This window comes from Urocitellus parryii, chromosome 1 (genome assembly GCF_045843805.1).
Source record: "Urocitellus parryii isolate mUroPar1 chromosome 1, mUroPar1.hap1, whole genome shotgun sequence".
NCBI lineage: Eukaryota > Metazoa > Chordata > Mammalia > Rodentia > Sciuridae > Urocitellus > Urocitellus parryii.
The window spans coordinates 259493853-259518986 of record NC_135531.1 but is presented as its reverse complement, the minus strand read 5'-3'; the positions used below and the strand labels follow the sequence as shown (position 1 = coordinate 259518986).

Here is a 25134-nt window from a genome sequence, read left to right as displayed (position 1 = left end):
AAAAACCTTCTATCACTCTGCTTTTTATTAGTATTCTGTATAACTCATGTTCATTATTGTAATCTTTCCTTTATAGATTCAAAGGATGATGGATTTTTGTTTTAATCAGAGAAAAATGAGTCAAAAATTTACAAATAGTAACATTTAGTTTCCTAGAAAAATATCTTACAATATATTTTTATATTTGCAGAAACATGCAGCATCCAAGAAAAAACTCAATTCAAATGATTTCATGCACATATGAATTAAATAATAGGCCAAAAGATCATTTTATGTTTAACAACAAACATACTTTTGTAATCTTTAGTTAAGAGCAAATTATCTGGGTAGGGTGGATGGAAAAATAGATTGTATGATTTAAAAATTTCTAATTTATCTATGATATTTTTTCACCCAAAACATAAACAAATGGACCTTTGATACACTGAATTATATTTTCTTATTAAAACAAAGGAGCCTTTATTTCCCTATCAATATTCTTACATTAAGATCAAAGTCACCCTTTAAAGTTAATGATGTCTAGTTATTTTCCCCAAAATTAATCTTTATGAACTGATTTTTTATTAAAAAACATACAATATTGAAAAAAAAAAAGAGAGAAAGAAGGTGACAAGAAAGGGTTTTTTGACACTATAAAAAGGGTTTTGGTGTCTCTCCCATACCCATTGATTCTCTTCGCCATTTGTGCTGTGACCTTGAATGCTACCACTTTGACCAGGTAGCCATCATTCATACCATATAACAAATCACAGAGCTTCTGTATCCTAATAACTGAACAGCATCAAACCAACTACATAAAATTAAGAATGATAAATCGATTGCCCTTTACTATTGATTCTTAAAGTCCAGCCCACCTACCATCTTGCCAAAGAACCCTTAGCCTCAGATCTGAAGTGGATTTTGCCTCTCTCAAACATCTATAGCAATTCTGTTTTATTCCTTTCTGACGTCATTCATCACATTCTTCTTGTATTAAATTTATTTATCTTATAGTGTCATACCTAAACATATTATAGGCTTCTTTATGGCTGAAGTTGTGCCAAAGAATAATCTCCTGAAATGTATACATGGATTTTTTTTTAACAGTTGTTTGGCTCTTACATAAATTTGCTACAGAGACCACATATTTAAAATGAAGAGAAGGATCATGTATTTTATGTGTCTCATGGGCAATTCTTTCAGGGTGATGATCGTATGAAGCTTCCCAGTCCAAATGACAGCAAGTTCTTTCAGAATCTCTTGGATGAAGAGGACTTGGAAGATATGATGGATGCTGAGGAATACCTGGTCCCCCAGGCTTTCAACATCCCTCCCCCCATCTATACTTCCAGAGCAAGAATTGACTCAAATAGGGTAAGAATCAATTACATGCATGTCTCAGAAGTAAAATCCTATGAACATATTATAAGTGCTAAAATTTCAAAATAACTAGATAGCTAAAATAATTTTGATTTCTAAAGACATACCAACACCACCAAAGATGTACCATGCTTTCCATATACATAATTAATTTTGGAAGACAAGCATGAATAATCCCAATTGTACTCTGAAATACCTCAAAATTTCAAAAGAAGGAAAGTTTTACTCATGTTACTTAAAACGGATCTTAATTTTTTAAAAGCCAATTCAAATTTATAAAAGTATATATGTATTTAAATAATACAAATTCTTACCAAATACACTGTTTTGTTAAAAAAATGATATGACTCAATGGTCAAGAAGTAATACTAGTATAACTCTCACTTATTTAGGAAGCATTAAATATTTTCTGTCAAATTGAAATACACAGAAAACTACAATTCTTTGATCTAAATCATTCATATTAGAGGATATCAGAATCATTTCCAAAACAGACTTAAGTTTTGGAAGAAGCTTCTGAAAATAATTTACATGTGTTTCAATATAGCTTCCTCTTTGTATGAATACCATTTTTCTCTAAGGGTCATCAAATTCATGTTTGTTCATTTGTTTATTTTTAAAAATTCATTTATCATTCATGCAACATGTATTAAGTGCTTTTGCATAAGATGCATTAGTACACATTTGAGAGTCAAAGAATTTTGACATAAATTCTGCCTTCAAAGAGGGTCCAGGCTAATTAAAGAGTCACACAGCTACAGAGGTGGAGGACTTCATGATAAATGCTGTAATCAAGTGTTCATTGACCATTATGGAGAATGGAGAAGCAGTAAATTTATTTCTGTAATCAGTGTCTTCCACAGATAATCACATTATGCTTTACTTTTTTTTTTTCTAGGAAGCTACTCATTCTCTTCTCCTCCATCTCAGAACATTATCATAGCTGTAAAACCAAATAGTATCTAATTTTTCTTGACCATAGGCATAAAGAAATTTTTTAACTTGCCATTAATTCTCTAAAATGAAGTTCTTTGCTTTTTTCAGATTGACAGCAATAATAATAAAGTAATGCTTGCCCTTTGTTTACTACTCAACACATAAATGTTAATCCTCTTAACATTTACAACAACCCATAGGTTCAATTTTTATTACACCCATCTTACAAATGAGGAAACTTGCCACAGAGAAGTTAGGTGATTTGTCTAGTTTACACAGTTACCCATTAGAAGAGCAGAATTCTATGTAAGCTACTTGCCTGTACTGTACTGTTCTATGGCTTTAAAATGATTGGAATGTCTTTATTTACATGATTTGATTGTTAATTTTGGCTTCAACCCCAGAATCTGGGAGTGGTCTTATTTGAGAAATTCCTCAGTGATTTTCTTATCAAATGTGTACATCAACCTTTCACCCTCCTGCTTCCATTTAAAAAAGTCTCAAATAATTTTTCTTTTTTTATAAAATATATGTTATTGTAGACCAAGCTGAAAATTATATCACATGCCTAATGGAAAACAGATTAGTAAAAGTTTTAAATATTTGATCCACTGGTATGTAATGCAAATCACTCTCTATATAGGTAGGAACATTTTTGAGATATATCAGGGAGACACATTTTCCTTTCTGTACTTTGCAAAACGACCAAATTATTCCCTTGTTTTTATAACTTAAGATGGAAAATTCATTGCTTTTTAATACATTAGTGACATTTTAAGGAAACAGTTTGTGAAAGTGAAATTCTTGAGAACCTGAAATTTTTTTTCTTATACTTATCAATTTCTAAGTTTTTGTTCATTTTAGTTTATAATGCTCAAAGCCAGGAATTCTTAGTAAATAAGTTTGAGCTACCTGGGGTTAACAATACAAACTAGAAGTCATAGGAGGACTTATTTGACCCTTATCATCTTTTCTTACTCTGCATCTTTATTTAAACAAAATTATCTATAAATTTCTTTTTACTTTTTCAGTTCACGGTATAGGAATTGTGCTTAAATATCATTATATTTTTCAGTTACTAAAAATTCTTAGTAGTCATCTATATTATTCTAATTTTTAATTTCTGGCTTTGTATAATTTTATGGAAAATTCTAATCTATATGAATGTCATTCCCCCTCCTTAATTTTCTAAGTTATGTTATTTTTATACTCAGGTTACAATTATTTCAATTTGGGGTTGTGTGGCCAAATTATCTCCTAAAGGAACCTCTTAAATTTTGATCAGTTGTTTCTTAAGCATGTTTGGTAGACTGAAACTAAATAACAATTCAGTTTTTAAATGTAGACCTGATTGCCCACAGTCTAGAAGCTTTTAGTTATTGTTTTTTCAACTTTGAAATAGACAGTATGATATCTATCTGATGTTAGTGTTATGAAGTGAACTTCTAAAAATCACAGTTTCTGTTAAATGACAGGCAAATAAATATTACAATCACCCACGTTTTATTTTTTTGTCAGTATCATATATCATAAATAATCATACTTTCTTATTAGGTTTTCTACCCATTACCTGTGAAAAACCTGTTGATGTAATCAAAATTGGGCAAGAAAACTATTTCTATTTTGTTGACTGGTCATATGTTCTAATATCAACTAAATTTTAAGTGTGTTTTGATAAGTAGTAACTTTAAGGCTATGAGTATATTCAAAATACGTTGTTGATATTTGTCCAGAAAGTTGATGAAAGTAATTGCAAATAATACTAGAAAACACCTATTAAAATCATAGCTGATATCATTATCATTAAATATGCTTTTGCTATTACCTTGAACTTTTTGTCAAAATAATATATACTAAACACTTACTCTACCATGATGTAAAAAGGAAAACATTTAATTTTTGCAACCTTTAGTTCTCTGCATCCATAAAATGGGGATTTAAAAAAAAATTATTACAGAATGTTGTGAAGATTAACTTTTTAGCATATGTGAGCATAATTGCCCTTTGATGAACCTGTGGGTGATTCTCAGTAGTGTGGAAATAAATGAAAATACCTGCCTTCAGCATTGCTATAGCAAGAATCAACTACCATCATTTGCACTTTAGCAGAAGCTAAGAGGCAGAGAAGTAGGAAAGCTTTGTAGGGTTACAGGAAAGGATTCAGGTCTAGAGAAGCTGTAGGCAGGCTAATTAGAAGTGATTGGTTGGAAGTATATATTTGGTTCTCTGTGGTTAGTTCTCTTTAAAACATGTTCTAATTAGTTATACATGATAGTAGAATGTATTTGGATATGTTATACAAATAAGGAATATAATTTCTCATTCTTCTATTTGTACATGATGTAGAAGTACACTGGTCATGTAATCATATATGCACATAGTACAGTAATATCTGATTCATTCTACTATCTTTCCTTTTCCCATTCCCTCTCCTTTCCCTTCATTCCCCCTTGTCTAATTCAAAGTACTTCTATTCTTCCCTAACCCCTACCCCTCATTGTGAATTAGCATCTGCATATTAGAGAAAACATTTGGCCCTTGATTTGGTGGGGGGATTGGCTTATTTCACTTAGCATGATAGTCACCAGTTACATCCATTTACCAGCAAATGCCATAATTTCATTCTTCTTTATGGCTGAGTAATATTCCATTGTGTATACGTACCACATTTTCTTTGTCCATTCATCTGTTGAAGGGCACCTAGGTTGGTTCCATAGTTTAGCTATGGTGAATTGAACTGCTCTAAATATTTATGTGGCTATGTTACTGTAGTATGCTGATTTTAAATCCTTTGGGTATAAACCGAGGAAAGGGATAACTAGGTCAAATGGTGGTTCCATTCCAGTTTTTCTGAGGAATTGCCATAGTGCTTTCCTTAGTGGTTGTATCAATTCGCAGTCCCATCAGCAATGCATCAGTGTACTTTTTCCCACTCTCATTCTTGCCTACATTTATTGTTGCTTGTATTCTTGATAATTGCCACTCTGATTGATTTGCATTTCTCTAATCACTAGTGATGTTGAACATTTTTTCATATTTTTGTTGACTGGTCATATTTTCTTTTTTGGTGAAGTATCTGCTCAGTTCCTTAGTCCATTTATTAATTGGACTATTTGTTTTTTTTTGGTATTAAGTTTTTTGAGCTCTTTGTATATCCTGGAGATTAATGCTCTATCTGAGGTGTAGGTGGCAAAGATTTTCTCCCATTCTATAGGCTCTCTCTTCATGTTCTAGATTTCCTTTCCTGTGAAGAAGCTTTTTAGTTTGATGCCATCCCATTTATGATTCTTGATTTTATTTCTTGTGTTTTAAGAGTCTTGTTGAGGAATTTGTTTCCTAAGATGATATGGTCGAGAGTTGGGCCTACTTTTTCTTCTATTAGGCGTAGGATTTCTTGTCTAATTCCTAGGTCCTTGATCTACTTCGAGTTAAGTTTTGTGCAAGGTGAGAGATAGGGGTTTAATTTCATGTTGCTACATATGTATTTCCACTTTACCCAGCACCATTTGTTGAAAAGGCTATCTTTTCTCCAATGTATGTTTTTGGCGTTTTTGTGCCTAGAATGAGATGGTATTTATGTGGGTTTGTCTCTGTATCTTCTATTCTGTACCATTGGCCTACATGTTTATTTGGGTGCCTTTTTGTTACTATAGCTCTGTAGTATAATTTGAGGTCTCATATTGTGATTCATCCAGTTTCACTTTTCTTGCTAAGGATGGCTTTCACTATTCTGGGCCTCTTATTTTTCCAAATGAATTTCATGTCTACTATTTCTGTTTCTATGAAGAATGTCATTGTGATGTTAATAGGAGATGCATTAAATCTGTACAACACTTTTGATAGTATGTCCATTTGACAATGTTAAATCTGCCTATCCAAGTGCATGAGAGATCTTTCCATCTTATAAAGTCTTATTCTATCTCTTCTTTTGTGTTTTGTAGTTTTCATCATAGACATCTTTCACATCTTTTGATAAATTGATTCCCAAGTTTTTTTTTTTTTGAGGCTATTGTGAATGGGGTGGTTTTCCTACTTTATTGTTCAGTAGATTCATCACTGATATATATGAATACATTGATTTATGGGTATTAATTTTATATCCTGCTACTTTGCTGAGTTCATTTATGAGTTCTACAAGTTTTAAAGTGGAATATATTGGGTCTTTTAAATAGAGAATTATGTTATTGGCAAATAGGGATAGTTTGAGTTCTTCTTTTCCTACTTGTAGCCTTTTAATTTCTTTCTTCTATTTAATTGCTCTGGCTAGAGTTTCAAGGACTATGTTGAATAGAAATAGTAAAAGAGGGCATTCCTGTGTTGTTCCAGTCTTTAGAGAGAATGCTTTCATTTTTTTCCCATTTATAATGATGCTGGCCTTGGGTTTAGCATAGGTAACTTTTACAATCTTGAGGTATCTCCTACTATCCCTATTTTTTCTACTGTTTTGAACATGGGGGGGTGCTGTATTTTGTTGTATTTTTTTATTCATCTATTTAAGAAATTATATGATTCTTGTTTTTAAGCCTATTGATATTATGAATTATGTTTATTGATTTATGTATGTAGAACCAACTTTGTGTCCTTGTGATGAACCCCACTTCCTCATGATGCACTATCTTTTTAATGTTTTCCTATGTAATTTGCCAGTGTTTTAAAAGAATTTTTGCATCTATGTTCACCAGGGATATTTTTCTGAAATTTTCTTTCCTTGTTGTGTCTTTGTCTGGTTTTGGTATTAGGGTGATACTAGCTTCATATGATGAGTTTGGAAGAGTTGCCTCTTTTGTATTTCATGGAATAGTTTGAGGAATATTGGTGTTAATTCTTCTTTGAGGTGGTTGTAGAACTTGGCTGAGAATCTGTCTGGTCCTGGGCCTTTCTTAGTTGGTGGGCTTTTGATGGTGTCTTCTATTTCACTGCTTGAAATAGTTCTTTTTAAATGGTATCTATCCTCCTGATTCAGTTTGGGTAGATTACATATCTCTAGAAATTTGTTGATGTCTTCAAGATTTTCTATTTTATTGGAATATAAATTTTCAAAATAGTTTCTGAGTATCATTTGTATTTCAGTAGTGTCCATTGTGATATTTCCTTTTTCATCATGAATTTTAGTAATTTGAGGTTTTTCTTTCTTTTTCTTCATTAGCGTGGCTAAAGGTTTATCAATTTTATTTATTTTTTGCCAATTTTTGAATTGTTTCTTTTGTTTTAATTTCATTTATTTTATCTCTGATTTTAATTATATCCTGTCTTCTATTATTTTTGGTGTTGATTTGTTTTTTTTTCCCTAGGGCTTTGAGGTGTAATGTTAGGTTATTTATTTGAGTATTTTCTAGTCTTTTAATAAATGAGCTTAATACAATGAACTTTTCTCTTAGAACTTCCTTCATAGTGCCCCAGAGATTTTGATCTGTTGTATCACTATTCTCATTTACTTCTAATTTTTTTATTTCATTCCTAATTTTTCTGCTCTCCATTGGTCATTCAATGACCTATTATTTATACTTCATAAGTTAGAGTAGGGTCTATTTTTAATATTATTGTTTATTTCTAATTTAATTCCATTATGATCTACAAGGTATTATCTTTAGTTTTTTTAATTTGCTAAGAGTTGCTTTCGGGCATAAGATATCGTCTATTTATAGAAGGATCCATGTGCTGATGAGAAGATAGTATATTCAATCATTAATGGATGAAAAGCTCTATACAAGTCTGTTAAGTCTAAATTATTGATTGTATTATTTAGTTCTATAGTTTCTTTGTTTAGTTTTTGTTTGGAGGATCAAGCCAGTGGTGAGAGAGATGTGTTACACTCACCCAGTATTATTGTATAGTGGTGTATTTGATTCTTGAAATTGAGAAGGGTTTGTTTTGATATCAGTAGATGCTCCATTGTTTGGTGCATAAATATTTTTGATTGCTATGTCTTGTTGATGTATTCCTTTAAACAGTATGAAATGCCCTTTTGTATTCCTTCTTATTAACTTTTGCTTGAAGACAACTTTATCTGATATGAGGATAGAAACACCTGCTTGTTTTCATGACCCATGTGAGTGGTATATTTTTTCCCATTCTTTCATCTTAGTCTGTAGATGTCTTTGCCTATGAGGTGAATCTCTTGAAGACAGCATATTGTTGATTCTTGTTTTTTAATCTAATCTGTCAATCTATTTCTTTTGATTGATGAGTTTAGGCCATTAATATTCAAGGTTATCCTTGAGACATTATTTGTATTCCCAATCATTTTGATTTATTTCTGGCTTTTAATTTGTATTAGTTTCTCCTTTGATTGGCTATTCCTTCAGTGTAGTTCTTCCCTTTTGCTGTTTTTTACCCTTTTTATTCATTTCATTTTCATTGACTATTTTGCTGAGAATGTTCTATATAGTAGGCTCTCCAGTGTGAATTCTTGTAACTTTTGTTTATCATGGAAGGTTTTTATTTCATCTTCTAATTTGAAGCTTAATTCTTGGTTGGCATCCATTTTCTTTCAGAGCTTGGTATATAGCATACCAAGACCTCTTAGCTTTGGGGATCTGGGCTGAAAAATCAGGTGAGATCTAAATTGGTTTCCCCTAAATTATGCCTATTTTCTCTGGCAGTCTTTAAAATTATATCCTTATTCTGTATGTTAGGCATCTTCATAATAATCTTCTTTAACGTGGGTCTGTGGTAATTTTGTATATTTAGGTTCCTATAAGCCTCCTGTATTTGATTTTCCATTTCATTCTTTAGGTTTTTATATATGTTTTTTATATTATTTCATTGAAAGGATTGTGCATTGCTTTGGTTTGTATCTTAGTGCCTCTATCTATCCCAATAAATCTTAAATTTGGCCTTTTTATGTTATCCCATAGTTCTTGGATGTTCTGTTCATGTCCTTTTAATATCTTCTCTGTGTGGTCAACTTTATTTTCAAGATTATATATTTGGCCTTCATTGCCTTTGGTTCTATCTTCCTTAAATGGTCCAGTGTGTTGGTTATGCTTTCCATTGAATTTTTAATGTGTTTTATTGTTTCCTCCATTTTGAGGATTTCTGTGTGATTTCTTTTCAGAATCTTTCTTTACTGAAGTGATCTTTCACCTTTTATCTCTAATTTCACTCCTTACTTACATCATCCTTTACTTCATTGGAGCAGTTTAACCATGTACATTCTAAACTTCTCTGACAGTTCTTCCACTGTGGCATCATTGGATTCTATTATTAGAGCATCTTGGTTTGTTTGGGGTGATTTGTTCCCTTGTTTCTTCATGCTGTTTGTGTGTTTACCAATATGCTGTGTGGGTCTGAGGCAGTATAGTTTCTATACTATGGATTTATAGTGTCCCTGAAGGTTTCTAGTACCTTGCCTTTAAGGAGGAGACAAATAATAACAGCAACCAATGCAAACAATATACAACCTTAAACTAAATAACTCTTACTATGATGTTTACAGTTTTGTCACAATAAACAGAAATGATATGTTCAGTTACTGATTACAGTAAAAACAGTAAGTTTGAAAAAAAGGGTTTACAATTTCAAATGGTGGACAAAGAGAGAACAGAAGTAGTATAAGGTGTGATGTTCATGATGGAGGAGAGAAGATAGAATTTTTAAAAAGTATAGGAAGACTGATAAAGGGAATAATAGAGATTGTTAGCATGATAATATAAAAACAATCAAGGGAAACAGATAAGTGAGAGGAAATATATATAAAAAATAAGGATTGAAAAAAATTTAAAATAGAATGAAAAAAGTAAGAATAAAAGAATATAAAACAAAACTGAAATATTCTACTCAGATATCCCAGTCTTCAATGAACTATTGATGAAAAAATAATTGTTTTCAAACAAGGTAGAAATGTGAGAGAAAAAAAAAAAAAAAAGAAGAAAAAAATCTCAAAGAAATTGAATAATTGTTCACAAGTTTCTCAGCTTCCCTCCTCAGCAATTAGGTGGGGTTGTCTAGAGTTTGATGCTTGTCCACCCTCAGGGTGGGTGAGGTTGCTAAGGTGAGAGGGTTGATCCTGGAGGTGGAACTTCTGGAGGCCAGGTATAGACTTAGGTATTCTCCAGCCTTGTTGATGAATGCCAATTGGTCTGGAGATTTTAAATCCGAGCACCTCCAGAGTCCAGCAATTGCTGGTCCATGTTGGAAGATTGCATCACAGGAATCTCCGTTGCATTTCTCTTGATTAGGTACTTCTCTCCCAGCAATCCAGAAAGCAGCTGGATTGGAAGGGGAAGGGGAAGCCAGTGAGTTTCCGAGACCAGTATCACCCTGTATAAGCCTATTAGAGATAGCAATAGCCACTTCCTTCAAATCTGATTGCAGGTGACCAGATTCCTAGGCTGTATATTATAGATAAGGAGAATTCTTTCCTGGTCAGGTTTTTGTAGGTTGTGGATTAGAGTTTTATTTTTAAAGGAGGTCCAATTATTTTCCCATTGTATATTCAGTCTATCAATAAGTTTTAGGTTCCATTGTGACCTCCTTCTCACTAGATATATTTATTTTAATCAATGCTATCTAATATTTCCAACTAAATTTTCAGTACTATTTAGAAATTTCTCCGTGGATTTTTTTTTCTGTTAAGATGGATAAAGCTGGTCTTTTTCTTTTGATTTACCTAGATTTATATTTGTTTGATATAATTAATTATATATAAATGCAACAGCAATGAATAAAAATATCTAATAAGTTGACAGAGTTGAAGATATTTTAGCTCTAATGATATTAGAAAATTTAATTTAATGTAAAAGCTTCAATGTAATTTTGTACAGGAGGGCATGATTTCAATTGTGGAAGTTTCATTTAGTCTTTGTAATGAATAGTGTGAAGAATTAAATGCCACTCCCTTTTAAAACATATCAATTCATAAATATGTACAAATATTTTGTGTCAATTTTTTTAAAAGCATGTATAATCAGGAAACTATCAGTTATTCAGGCCAGTGGAAGGTAGAGGAACTATAGCTCCTCACATAGGTAGAATGAGTAACCTCTGTGATCTATCATTCCATTTTAACTTTTCTCCACTTCTCTCCAGCCTACTAAGAAATAAATATATTTATAAATTTGCATCTTCCCTGCGTTTTTTGACCCTTCTTTTCCAAGTGGACATATAAGTAAGTTGAAAAATGGACAAAAGTGTAGGCAGACATGAAAGATGTAGAAAAATAAATGTGTCTCATATCTCAAAAATTTGATCAGTTTTTTAACTATTGAGTATAACTGAGTATTTAGTATCACTAAGATATTTGATTCTGTATACTTTAATTTATACCAATATTACTTTTTTCTCCTACTAAGTCTAATAAATTTAATAAAATTTTTAATTAGTTTACCACACATGATATAATTATCTTCAAGATTTAGGGGCTGGGGATGTGGCTCAAGCGGTAGCGCGCTCGCCTCGCTTGCGTGCGGCCCGGGTTCGATCCTCAGCACCACATACCAACAAAGATGTTGTGTCCGCCGAGAACTAGAAAATAAAAAAAATTAAAAAAAATTCTCTCTCTCTCTCTCTCTCTCTCTCTCTCTCTCTCTCTCTCTTTAAAAAAAAAAACGATTTATATGATATTTACCACCCCTCCCCTTGAAAAAGAAACAAATACAAGCAAGCTCTTGGTCTCCACAGGATATAATAAGCTTATGATATTTTACTAGATTTGCTTCCTAATGATGAGTAAAGTACTAGAAATTTAAGCAAAATGATAATGCAGAAGCAAGATGTCATTCTAAAAAGAAACATCTGAAAATATGAGAATTGCAGCTGGGTTTGCCTTTATACTTCAATAAATCAAAATCATGTCCTTTTATTTTATGAAATAATAAAATCATAATATTTGCTAAAAATTGTTGAGTGCTTACTATAACCCAGGTATTTTACTGAGTGCTTTAGCTTAATTTTATCACCTTTATTTTACATTGTCTTATGAGGTATGTATTAATGTTAGTCTCATTTTGAGAGTTCAGAAAACTGAACAATGGAAAGTTTAAATAGTTTACAAATGAGGAAAAGCAGACCTAGACACTGAATTCAGATTTCAATAATCCCACAGAGATACTTCTAAAGTAATAAAGTGTCTTAGGGTGGTTACTTATTTTGTTACTTGCGGTTAAATTCCTACTACTGATGGACCTAGCATGTTCATTCATGAAATGATAACATGGATAAAAGAGACTGAATGGGAAGTCCAGAATCTCAGATTTTATAACCAACTCAGCAATACTTAAGACTCCATCCTATTTCTTAATCAGGCAGTTTCTTCAGTGATAAGATTAAACTAGATTATCTATAAGCTCCTTCCAAGTTTTAAACTAACTTATCATAGAATGAATTTATAATTATTGTATTTTGTGCATTTAAGTATGTTTCCTTCTACGGATTATTTAATTAGGAAGTGACCAAAAGAATTTTAGGTTACCTCCATATACAACTCTTTTCTTTATGTGAAAGTACTATAGACAAAGGTTCAGGGAACATCTCATACCTAGAAAACACAGTGCAAGAATGTTGTGATGATATAACAAGTTGATTCTGGTTGTAATTTACCAAGGATCAGTATCAGGTTTAACAACAGCTACTACTTTTGTTCTCAAGATATTGATTTTTACATTTGGTCCAAAATATGTCAAGGTTTTTTACATTTTGTCCTTGACATGATGTGTGTGTGTGTGTGTGTGTGTGTGTGTGTGTGTGTAGAATGGATTTAATTCCCAAATATAGCATTTATGTTGTGCCAAAGAAAGATAATAGTAGAGAATATTCACAGTGCGTGATCATTTATTGGCACCAATTCTTTCTTAATTTCTTTTTTTGTTCACATTCTTTAGAATATGCTTTCCTACTATTTTCCTCCATGGGACAAACTTTAATGATAAATGTTTTATTAGGTCTCTCTTTATATGATATATAATCCTATTGTCACTAACACCCGAATGATTTTTGAACACTTATCCTAGGAAATGCCTTGGTCATTCCAGTTGACCAGTCACTGCAATTTATTTTCCTCTGCTCTCCAGCTCACAGGCACATAACTGCCCAGAGCTGCAGGTGTAATCTCAAAGTTGATCTCTTTCAAAATACACATCATGTTGGTGCTTCCTGTTTTACTCTGGAAGCGTGTTGATGATTTATTTCAACAAAAATCTATGTGTCATCGATTTTTCTCTGTTTAGAATAAGATCATAACATCAAATCACATTTATTTATTCTTCTGAATTCTTGGAAATTACAAAGAAATCAAAATCTTTTGATCTCTGATTTTTCTCCTAACCAGATATTAGAACTTGCCACTCTTGAATTTGGGGAATTAGGAGAGGTTGGTAGCAAATATTTTAAAAATTAAAAAAAAAATTAAAATCCATTAATTCTTGTATGTAAGTTCCCACAGTAACATTCACACAGAAATGACACGCTCTCCTTACCATACAAGAATGTAATTGTCTTCTCTCTAATCTGCCACTCCTTATTCTTTCTTTCCCCAAACATGAATGTTCTTCTCTGAACAGTTGTTTCAATTAATTCTTTTCTCAATAGAAATAATACCAGTGTGACTGGTCTTTGGCCCTGGCGTATCCATGAATTCAGTGTAGTAATTTTCATCACTGAGATGCGCCATTATATTATAAGGTAGATACATAAATCATTGTGTACTCCTGCGTATCAGGGCCAAAAAGGGCCATTAAACACTTTCTAGTGTTAATTCTCTCATTTTGTAAATGTGCAAACTGATACTGGAAAAGACAAAACGTAGAGCCCTGTGTCCTTGTGCTTCTGAGAGAGGCAAGAGGACTGTTCCAACCCCTCAAGGCTTGGCCCAGGGTCTGTTCCTCTATAGGTTCTGTCAGTGTGTTCTTATTGGTCAATACCATGGAAATCTTGATTTTTGACTTAGAGTCTAATGAGATTTAATACCAAGTGGTTTAAAAGGCTCCCACTGGGAGTGCAACTAGAAGCTTGAGCCCCTGCTGCTATTTTGCCTCCCCTGTTTTGCTTCTGAGAGACTCCCTGTCATCAAGAGTTAATGGTTTAGGAAGATCAAATGGAATTGATAGAGCCAAAAATCAAAGGAAAAAAGGAGGGAGAATAGTGTCTGTATTTGGCCTCATTAATTACAGACTTGAAGATAAAATGATCCTTACAAGATTAACAAATGTTTCAAAAATTTCAAACACAAAGCTAAATATAGCTACTATTTATTGATCACATATTTATGTGTCAAGCTCTGCTCTGAGAGTTTGTTGTAACAAGGGCAAGTGCAAAGCATCGCTCTTGCCATGACACACAGAAAATGAAATTTAGAGAGGAAGGAAAGCGTCTTGCTGAGTTTATCTAGCTCCTATGGGGAACAGTTAGATTTGAACCAAGATCTGTCTTGCCTCTAGCTTATCCTCCTAACTTCTTTTAGTACATCCTTCATTTAGTAAAAGAAAAGTGATAATCAATATATAACTATTCATTGTTAGTAATTAAACAAAATGTAAGTGTACAACTAATAATTACTGAAGTGAAATTCATTGAGAGATAGTTGGGTCAGTTGTGATATATTGCATACCTATGATCCCAGCAACTCTGGAGGCTGAGGCAGGAAGATCACAAACTCAAGGCCAGCCTCAGCAACTTAGTTAGACCCTGTCTCAAAATAAAAAATAAAATGAGCTTGGGATGGAGCTTAGTGGTAAAGTGCCCCTGACTTCAATTCCCAGTACAAAAAAAAAAAAGTACTTGTAGATCTTTGGTTTCTTTTTAGTTTTGGGAAAAATGTCTGTGAAACTTTTTTTTTTTTTTTTTTTTTACTCTAGCCTACAAAGTCATATTCTGAAACATGCTCTCACCTTTCCTCATTACCAAAATTTGCTATAGGAGGCAATATGATTGTAACACCAGAGAATCACCTTCATCTTGTAACTTTCACAAAGTAAGTGATAGCTCAGTGCTGGCTTTAAAGGTTACAAAGCACTTTTTCATAGGTAGCATTTTATGTGTATAATGGAATCTCCATTATGCCATAGCTGAAATTCCTGACCTGTTAAATGACTTGGGATAAATTGGTGATAAATTTGGTCATTAAGGACCAAACCAACATCAGGTCTTGTGACCCCAAACAAAGAGACCTACCTATGACATAATAATTCACCTAAGGATGCTCCACACAATTGTCCTTGCTGGTAACTTCTTACCAGTATTGCGTTTGGAACCTGCCAAGCCCAATCCTACAGCATTAAGACAACCTGTGCCTATAAGCACTGCTTATGGAGGGCAAGTCTGACATTAAAGAACATTTCAGAGGTCTTTATGTCATTATCTTACACTTGAGCAATTGTCAGTAGCACAAGAAGCCTCTTTGAACAATCAGAAGAGCCTCTTTCCTTTTTTTTTTTTTTTTTTTGTTAAATAGTGCGAAAGGAAAATCAGAGCTAGAAAGGAAACAAAGAGGAGGGAGGGACAACTAAAGAGGACACATAAATTCTGAATGTTAATGAATGTTTTATCTAAATCACTTACACGGTTATTTTTTAGTATTATTGCCACAAGATTTGCAGCTCTGCTGTAAATGATTGGACAAACCTCATCAAGAAACCTATTCTTTACTGTGCAAGACCTAGTGAGCACAATTGTGAGTTTCTTCCCTGTTCACATAATAGAATTGGGACATTATCATCAACTTTCTATTCAGATTTTCAGGAGGTTATTTAATTTATGTATGTATTTATTTATTTATTTTACAAATATATCTTTGTCTGCCAGAGCTCCCTGTTCTGGCTAGCTTGCTCTGCTGATTGCTTCGGCAAAGGCTTGGGAGAGAGTTGCTCCGTTCCATTCTCAATAAGGATTGATGGCATTTTGAGAGGTTCAGAATATCCTTTGATTGCCCCAAGAAACAGAACTGAGAAGATGGCTGTGGATCGTAGGGGGTGGGCTTGCTCATCAGCTTTTCTTTGTGCACTCTGTACTTAAGGTACCCTAATCACAAGCATCTTGTGTTTCAGCCCCTTTCCTCACTCACCTGCCCAAAGGAAAAGTTCCTTTCTCAGTTCGGAACTCTGACATACCAAAGTGTTCTAAAGAGAGGCTAATTTGTACTCTGCGGTTTTCACTCAGACATTGTAAATGAATGGCAGTGGACCAGCCCCTTGTGACACTTGAGCAAAAGCTGAATTGAGAGATGGATCGACCACCAGGGAACAATTCCAAATACTGTGACTATATCTCTTCTGCAAAAATGTTCCACATTGTGATGAGATAAGTACTGCAAATCAGAGAGGGAATGAAAGTGGAAGTTTAATCCACAACCAATTTGGTTTGCTTTTTCCAACAATAATCATAGACATTGTTTAGTAACATCCATACTTAATTGTTTTCTCTCTCTAGAAGAAAAAAAATGTTTAAAATGCTTAGCATTTTGGAGCTGTTAAGATGTACATAATTCACATTCATTTGGAGCCTCTTTTTATTGAGAATGAGGTACTACGGTTATGTGCTAGAACAAGCTATTGGATGTTACTTGGTTGAAATGAATAAGAGTAAATAACAAGTGATGCCTATTATTCTTTATGTTGTGCCACATCTCATATTAAGAATCTAATATTTATTAGTTGATTCAACCTCATGAAAACTCTGAGTTTGATTTTTAGTATTTTTTACCATTTAAAAAATTATTTAACTCTTTACTAGTTTTGCTCTTACCTATTTACTATATTTTTTTTTCGTTTTGTATGTGAAGAAGCTGAGGCACAGCTATAAGAGGGTAGGCCCCAGGGCCTGTGCCTCAGGTCCCTAGGGGCTGTGCACCACTTTAGTGATGGGTTGGCTTTCACTCTGCCTCTGCTGTTTTATCGTTGCTATAAATTCAGTGCTTGGTGATTTAAAGAGGGTGCATCAGTAAGAATTCTTACTCATTGAACCTTTTCATCATCAGATTCCTCCTGAATGTTAATTTTGATCTTTAAGTGGTTATCTGAATGATCTTATTAGCAGAAGCTTATCCAATAATTCTGACAGAAATTTCCACTTACCACTGTTATATAATGACTAATTCAGGCAAGTCACAGAACCCATCTCTTCATTCAATCCTGTATTCATTCATCAAACATTCATTTAGATATCAACTATATATCAAATCTAAAATGATTGCTATGATCAGAGAAGATACAGCAGAAAGTCTGATGTAAGTGATGGATAAAAGATAGAATTAATGGGATATCAATAACAGATAAAGTAGAGTAGTACAGAGAGAGGTCAAGGATCACACCAAGTGTTTAAATTATACTTCTGGGAAGATATTAGCATTATGATTAGTGTACAAAAATAGAAGAGTAGAATAAGGATATAGAATTAATATTTGGGTGTATAAGTAGATATCATTAGTCGGGATATGTATCTAGAAATCAAGTGAAGTTGGTTGCAATTGTAAGCCATTATGGTTCTCGATTCCTGATGCACGTATTGCTAGTTTATTGAAAGTAGTTTCCATAGAATGCAGAACTAGTAAAGAGAATATAGTTGATTGAGGAGCAAAGGCAGGAATGTGAATTCCTTTGAAAAATACTTCCATGCTAAGGGAAGAAAGAAGCCAGAAAATAAACTGGGGGAGGAAGGTGGGTCTGAGGAAATCTCCTAGAATAACAGACATCTGAATATTCTTAGAGGAGAGTGAGCTAATGAAACCATGAAGATGAATGAAAATAGTAAGAAAAGTAAGAAAGTAAACAGAGAAAGTCCAGAAGGAGTTAGAGGAATAGAAATATGGATATATTTTCAGAAAAGTTCATCTTAACTCAGGAAGTAATGTTGGCATGAGGAAATTTGAAAATGAGGTTTTAACCCATGTCAGATGGGAGCTGCTTCTCTGTTCTTCAAGCAATTTTTTTTTCTGTGTGTTATTTTTATTTTCTTTGCTTTGGTCTATACAAAAACAAGCAATAGCCAAAAACATAAAGTGATAATCATACAACTCTCCGCTGGGACCCCTGCCACCCTCCCATACCCATGTGCAAGGGATTGTAGGGGAGTCTGAAACAGGAAAGGAAGAGAAAGCCCCTCACCGCACACCAGAGGATCAGCAAGAGCACTTTTGGGGGTCAGCTGGGGCAGTGGGGGAAGGTAAAATTTATTGACCCTAAGATATTCAAATAGTTTTCTCAGTTTTTAATTTAATTCATTGGGGAAAGAGTGCTTATAGAGGCAATTTAGTAAAGTGGCACTTAATATAGCTTATTTAGTTTATTTTAGTACACCATGGGATCAGAGGCCTAACTACCTGTATTTAAATCCTGGCTCTACTACAGACTAGTTGTGTAAACTTGGCCACTTAGCCACTCAGTTTATTCTTCTCCCATAAATGGATAAAAATAATAAACACCATGCCTGTGTGTAAGGAGTCTGTGCAGCCATGTAGTTAAGACACCAAACCAAAAATCCATCACACTACTACTCCTCCTAGGTCTTCCTCCTGTGGTGCTGTGGCCTGCACAGCTTTGACTCCCTCCCTTCTTTGAATTTCCACAGCTCAATCTCTCTTGTTTTGTTGTTTCTCTATGACACTAAATAATTCACACCAAGACTTGATTGATGGGTGGATTGATGTGATTGAAAACACAACTGGTGGGCTTGATTGAAGGGTCACTATATAGAGGGTGCAGTCTTCTGCCATCTATCTTTTCTCTCACTCTCTGCCCCTCCCAGCTGTGTTTCCTCCCATATCCCAAATCTCCTTCCTCTCCTATGTGGTATGAAGTTCCTTCTCATCTGAAGAGAGAGGGCAATTCTTCTCTCAACTGATTCACTAACTACTCAAACCCTTAACCAAAATGTTTTTAAAAGATTAAGCCAAGTCAGTTTTCTCTTAAGAGATATTTTAGTCCAGTTGTAATAACAAGTTTTCTATTTTGTTATAACATATAGATTAAATTGAGAAGCACTGAAGGGCACGTAACCTATTTTATTATATCCTGTTATATAGAGAGCAAGGATATTGATTGAGAAACAGGAGGGTAGGCATGGTGTAGGAAAATACTGGCTAAGGCTTAGAGAACCTGCTACAGGAAAACATATAAACAAAGACTAATAAGGGACCAACAAATGTAAAACTCACCACATATGGAAAGTATGGTTGCTTAGATGCACCACTCTGCTTGAATGCATGATTTTTCATTACCACCAAGGGAACTATGAACAACAAAATAGAGAGAGAGAGAGAGAGAGAGAGAGAGAGAGAGAGAGAGAGAGAGAGCACTTTGTTCAATAAGGACAAAATATTCACCCCAAAGTTCTGCCCCCAATGACCCACCTCCTGCAGCCATACCCTACCTGCTTTCAGTTACCACTTAGTCCCTACTAGGGGATTAATTCACTGATTAGGTTAAGGCTCTCATAACCCAATCATTTCACTTTAAACCTTCTCTCATTGTCTCACACATGAGCTTTTGGGGGGACACCACGTATTTAAATCATAACAGACCTTTTATTTATTGTTCTTCCTTCCTCCCTTCTGGAGGAGGACGGTCCTTTTTAAAATTTTATTTGTGAGCTGATAAACATTTTATGAGTTTTCACCTGACCGTGTGCTTGGAATGAGCTTACAACTTGTTTTTGCTCTTCTCTTGTCCAGAATTTCCAAGCAGGAGAATATGAAGGCATTTCAAAGCAAATAATTCACAGCCTGAGCTTATGTCAAGCTCCCTCAGAAATATCTTCTCCTCCTGCATAATTGACATTCAATATGCTTTTGAATGGCAACCTGTGGTCCAGGAATCCTAGAAGGGTGGCCAGTGTGCTAATATTACTTGAACTTATTTTCACTTGAGCCTTTGGTTGCCTTTCAATGAGAATTTCAGAGATTAGTACTAAGAAGGACCAAAATGTGCTCTTCTCGATGATTGTTTTTGGTAAGGAGATATAAATATAAATTTATTCACCCAAATCTCAACTACTAGGTATCCTTTTCCTATTTAAATTAGAGGCAATTAGAGAGAGATTGAAGGCACAATACTGATATAACTGGTTGTTTATCTATTTAAGCAGCTTGTTATCCTAAAATGTGGCAATAATGAAGTAGACACAGTTCCTAAAATCTAAGATGCATTTATAGATGACAAAAGCAATAAAGATTCCTAAGGGAGCCTGGGATCCCTATCATTTAAGACATGACAAGAAAAATATTTGCTTTCTCCTTTGAGATTATATTCTCAAAGACCAATTATTAGTGTTTCCTTTGCCTGAACATACCTTAGCTTAATTTCCTTAGACATAATCAATAATAATTGTGCTAGTAATATAATAAAGGTCTTGGTGGCCTGGGAAATAAAGTATGAGCTTTACTCATCTGTCTAATACTTTTTTAAAAGTTTACTTGGTGGTCATTGATAGAAAGGCCAGTATATAGATTATGTGAGAAAGTCTAATCTATTTTATTTTATTTTACTTTTTTGTCAACTCCATATCATTTATCAAAGTAGTTTCTGGTTGTCAGTCTAAGCACTTTTCTTTTACTTGACAACTTTCCAAGATGTGACTTTTAAAAAAGATTTACTGTGTTTTAAAAATGCATCAGATCTCAGTTTATGAAAGATGACACACAGAGAGAGGTTCTGTTTCTAGCACACAAGGTACAGGAGTTCAAACATTCCCTCCATGACGAGGTGGCTCTCCTCATGTGTCAGTTTTCCCTGAAAAGATCGGCAATCACAGGGAGGAAAGAATTTAATCTGAGCTCGTGTTCAGCACGGAGGACTTCTTTTTGGCCTGTTGACAATTCCTCAGCGTGAATTCTGAGACATATCCTATTAGAAGGCTGTCGGGACGCTTTCAAGTGTTCAGTAGAAGTGATTCAAGGAAATCAAGGCCAACACACTCTGCCGAAATGCGAATTTCCCATGTTTGTGTTCCATTGACTCTCTTGCCCTCACCGTCTAAAGAAAACACAAGTAATAAAGATTTTATTTCAGATTATTATTGTCTCTACTGGTAGGTCATTCCATTAATTTGTTTTAGTTAGTCAAGGATTTTATTATTGGGAGAGGTATATAATATAGATCTTTCTGTGACCCAGTGTTGAAAGAGTTGAAGGAATCTTGCTTTCATTTACTGCTGCACTAAGAAAAGTCTCACATTTTTAACTTTCAAAGGAATATTTTTAAATACTGTGAATGATGAGTGAATCAATATACATTCAAACAAAACTTGTGAATTTCTCAGTATTTTATTTAGATAATAACCCTGATCATTTTTAGGAGTTATTTCAAGTAAAATTTGTGTTAAAAAATTTAAAAAATTTTTAACAAAGTCCCTGCCATCACATAGATAATTATGTAGTTGTATAAATATTTTATTCTGGCATACAAGAAATGTATGCTTACTTGGTATACAGCATTTAATTTTTTTTGATGTGTGTATATGATATTTAGAACACTCAGCTATTATTTTCTTTTACTTAAGAAAAATGTTGCAAATTCATATGAAGCATTATTTGAAGTTATTTATGATAAACATGAATTTATGAAAACCCAAAACATGTAGAATGGACATTATAATGTGACAGGTAAGGACACTAAGCTTCAAGGTTCATTTGTGGTGAAAAAGGTTTTCTCAAATCTAGCTTTCGTCTCCTGCAGTTATGATGCTTCCTAGGGACACAGACTCTCTAATGTTGATTTAGAGTCTCATTGACTTATAACTTTGGTTTTCTATGCTATTTAGTCATGATTATGCTTGAAAAATTTTTCAAAATATTTAAAATATAAAATATGAACCATAATGTGGAAATGTAAGTGGGTGAGATATACCACTTTTAGAAGAAGGATATTTTGCATCTGCTTATCAAGTCTATCTTTCCTGTTGTTCTCAGTGAAAAATTCCTATTCTTCGGGGATAAAGTTAAAGCACGAGGTTCCTAGGCCTCCAAAGCATTAGTAAATGTAGATACACATAGATATATAGAAAGATATCTCAGGAAAATATTGTTATACTAGGATAGAATCCTGAAGTTTGGTTGCTAGATGTGAAATGTCATTCCATTTGGAACCTCTTACTATGTGGATGAATATTTTTTATAATTTTGCCATTAGAATTATATTTTAATCAATGACTTCATTGGTAGTAGTAGATGATATGTGTGTGTGTGTGTGTGTGTGTGTGTGTGTGTGTGTGTGTGTTATATATATTCTTGTTTTGTTTTGGTACCAGGGTACCAGGTACTCAGGGACACTCGACCATTGAGCCACATCCATAGCCCTATATTGTATGTTATTTAGAGACAGGGTCTCACTGAATTACTTAGTGCCTTGCCATTTCTGAGGCTGGCTTTGAATTTGTTATCCTCCTACGTCAGCCTCCTGAGCCACCAGGATTACAAGCATGCACCACTGCACCCAGCAAGTAGATGATATTGATAGGAAAACTACATGCACTAGATGAGATAGAATGCTCATATATATTGCATCTGGATTAAATTTCAATTCAGGAGTCACTCTCCTTTTAGAGTAAAATGAATAGTATAATTTGAGAAGTGCTAAAATCCAGTGTTTCAAAAAATGTACCCTGTTAAGTGGAAAGAGTCCCTGAGATTATGATCTATAGAGCCATGAGTGAGTTTAGCTTTAGGGCATCTTTCTATCTTTCCATCCTTTGATTCATTATACCTTTACTGAATAATTCAGTTCATTGTGTCATGCTCTCAGCACTGTGAAAAGTCTGAAAGACATAAAGGTAAGTTAGGGAGAGTCTTCTTCTAACTGGAATCAGTCTAAAAAAGAAGACAGACTAATGGAAAAACAATTAGGATGGAGTTGATAAAATATGCACATGGGGCAAATATTGAATTTTTGATAAATATTTATTAAATCAATAATTAAGTGTAATTAGGATAATGATAAGTTTCCATGGGATCAACAGGTAACTAAGGCAAAGAAGCCAAAGAGAGCATGGAAAAAATGGAATTGATGCAGAGGCCTGGGGGTGAGAATGGGAATGGTCCATAGTAGGGGACTGCTGCTAATTTATTAGAGAGGAGATCTAAAAGGAGAGAGTGGAGAGATAATACTGGAGAAACTGGCAAGGCTAATAGTTACCAAAAGCCTCAAGGCCATGAAAATGGAAACTTCACTTAGTTTGAGGGCAACAGGAGGTTTGGCAGTTTTGTAAACAAAGGAATGAATTATAAATTCGATTGGCGTAAAAGGAAAGTCTGGGATCAATGAGACCAGTGAGAAATAACTACAGTGCTCTACTCATGATTAAGATTATCCTTAAGTGCCTATTTTCCCTGGCAAATCCTGGTTTACTCCTGGGATCCTGGCAAAATTACTAACAGCACTTTCTTTTACCCTAAAATTATCCCAGTGGGAATGATAAATTATATGGCAGCTTAATCAAAACTAAAATGGTAGCAATGAGGATGTTGACAATGATTGGATTCTCAGTTTCTAAAGGCATTTGATAGAATAGAATTTGGGTGCTTTATATGAGGAACAATATAGAAGAGACATCAAGGATAACATTAAGAATGGTACCAGAGGGAAGGAGAAATGGAAGGAAGGGGCAGTTAGAGTGAAATTAAAATAAACAAACTATGTTATCTGTGTGTATGAATATGTAATAGTTAAGCCTACAATTATGTGTAATTATGATGCACAATTATATGTATGTTTATACACTATATATACTATGTGTATATATGCACACACATATGTATGTAAATATGTGTGTGTTTGTGATATATATATATATATATATATATATATATATATATATATATATATAAAGATATTTGACTTGTACCAGTAGATAAGTTATTGGTATCACTCACCAAAAGAGGAATGACAAGTGAATTAGATTTGATGCAGGGAGAGGAGATAGCCATTTCAGTTTTAAAAAATGTGACTTTGAAATATTCCAGTAGAGATGTCAGGTAAGCAGTTAATTATATGGGTAGGACTTAGTCTTCATTACCTCAGTGTTGCTTGAGGAAGGTCCATTATACTCTGCTAACACCAATTTGAGAAAACACTCCAAATTATTTTATTGGACAAACTAGATGCCCTCTCGCCTAGCTAAAGCCAAGTCCCTGAAGAGTGTAAATAAGAGACGATGATTTGAGAGTGTAAGATACTTACCTAGAGTGATACACCTACAATGTGTGGACAATATAGTCATATTTCCTGTAGAACCAGGGCAGGAATGGGCCCAGGAGTCTTTGAGAGAGCAGAAAAGAATCATGGGCCTGAAATTGAGATGTCAACCTTGGTGAGGAAATATTGAGATCAGACTTCATTTGCTCAGAAGTTTCATCTGAACTGCCCCGACTCAGGCAGACATGATCAAAGGATCCCCTAGCAGATTATTTTTCTCCCCACAGTAAACCATGAAAAATAGTTTTTTAATTAGGCTCCTTTATTTTTGCTGGTTAGTAAGTAGCCCTGTGAACTGAGGGAAGTCATTTGTCCTCTCTATTACCTTGGCTGAGAACAGAGTATGATTAGATCATCTGGATATGTAAGATTTAAATTAGATTCTCTAGTTTCATGTTTATTTTATTTTATTTTTTTGTTTGCTTCTTCTTCTTTTAAGCAGAATGTTAACTATTTTAGAACTTGAAAGGAAATTCTTATAGCCATGATCTTGAATAGTCTAGTTGACTTTGGCAGCAAACTGTATAAATGGGAAACACTTTTTTTTTTTTTTAATTTTAGGAAATTCCAAAGTGGTTTATAAATAGATGCAGGAATGCTTTATATATTTTTCTTCTTCCTTTTTATATGAGGCAAAGTCAGATTGAGGGTCTTTTCAAAAATAGCAAAAGCTGCTTAGACTATGGTTAACAAGCCACTCTTGGGTAGAACATTTTTCTCTTGG

The 25134-nt window shown here is 33.8% G+C and overlaps 1 protein-coding gene across 1 annotated transcript in view; it reads left to right on the top strand.

Annotated features, from left to right (window-relative positions):
• Positions 1-25134, top strand: part of Erbb4 (erb-b2 receptor tyrosine kinase 4) — a 1044475-nt gene that overhangs the window by 1006000 nt on the left and 13341 nt on the right. The window contains exon 25 of the mRNA XM_077799365.1: positions 1183-1353. Within this exon, the coding sequence (XP_077655491.1) occupies positions 1183-1353 (171 nt within the window). The remainder of the gene's footprint in view (positions 1-1182; positions 1354-25134) is intronic.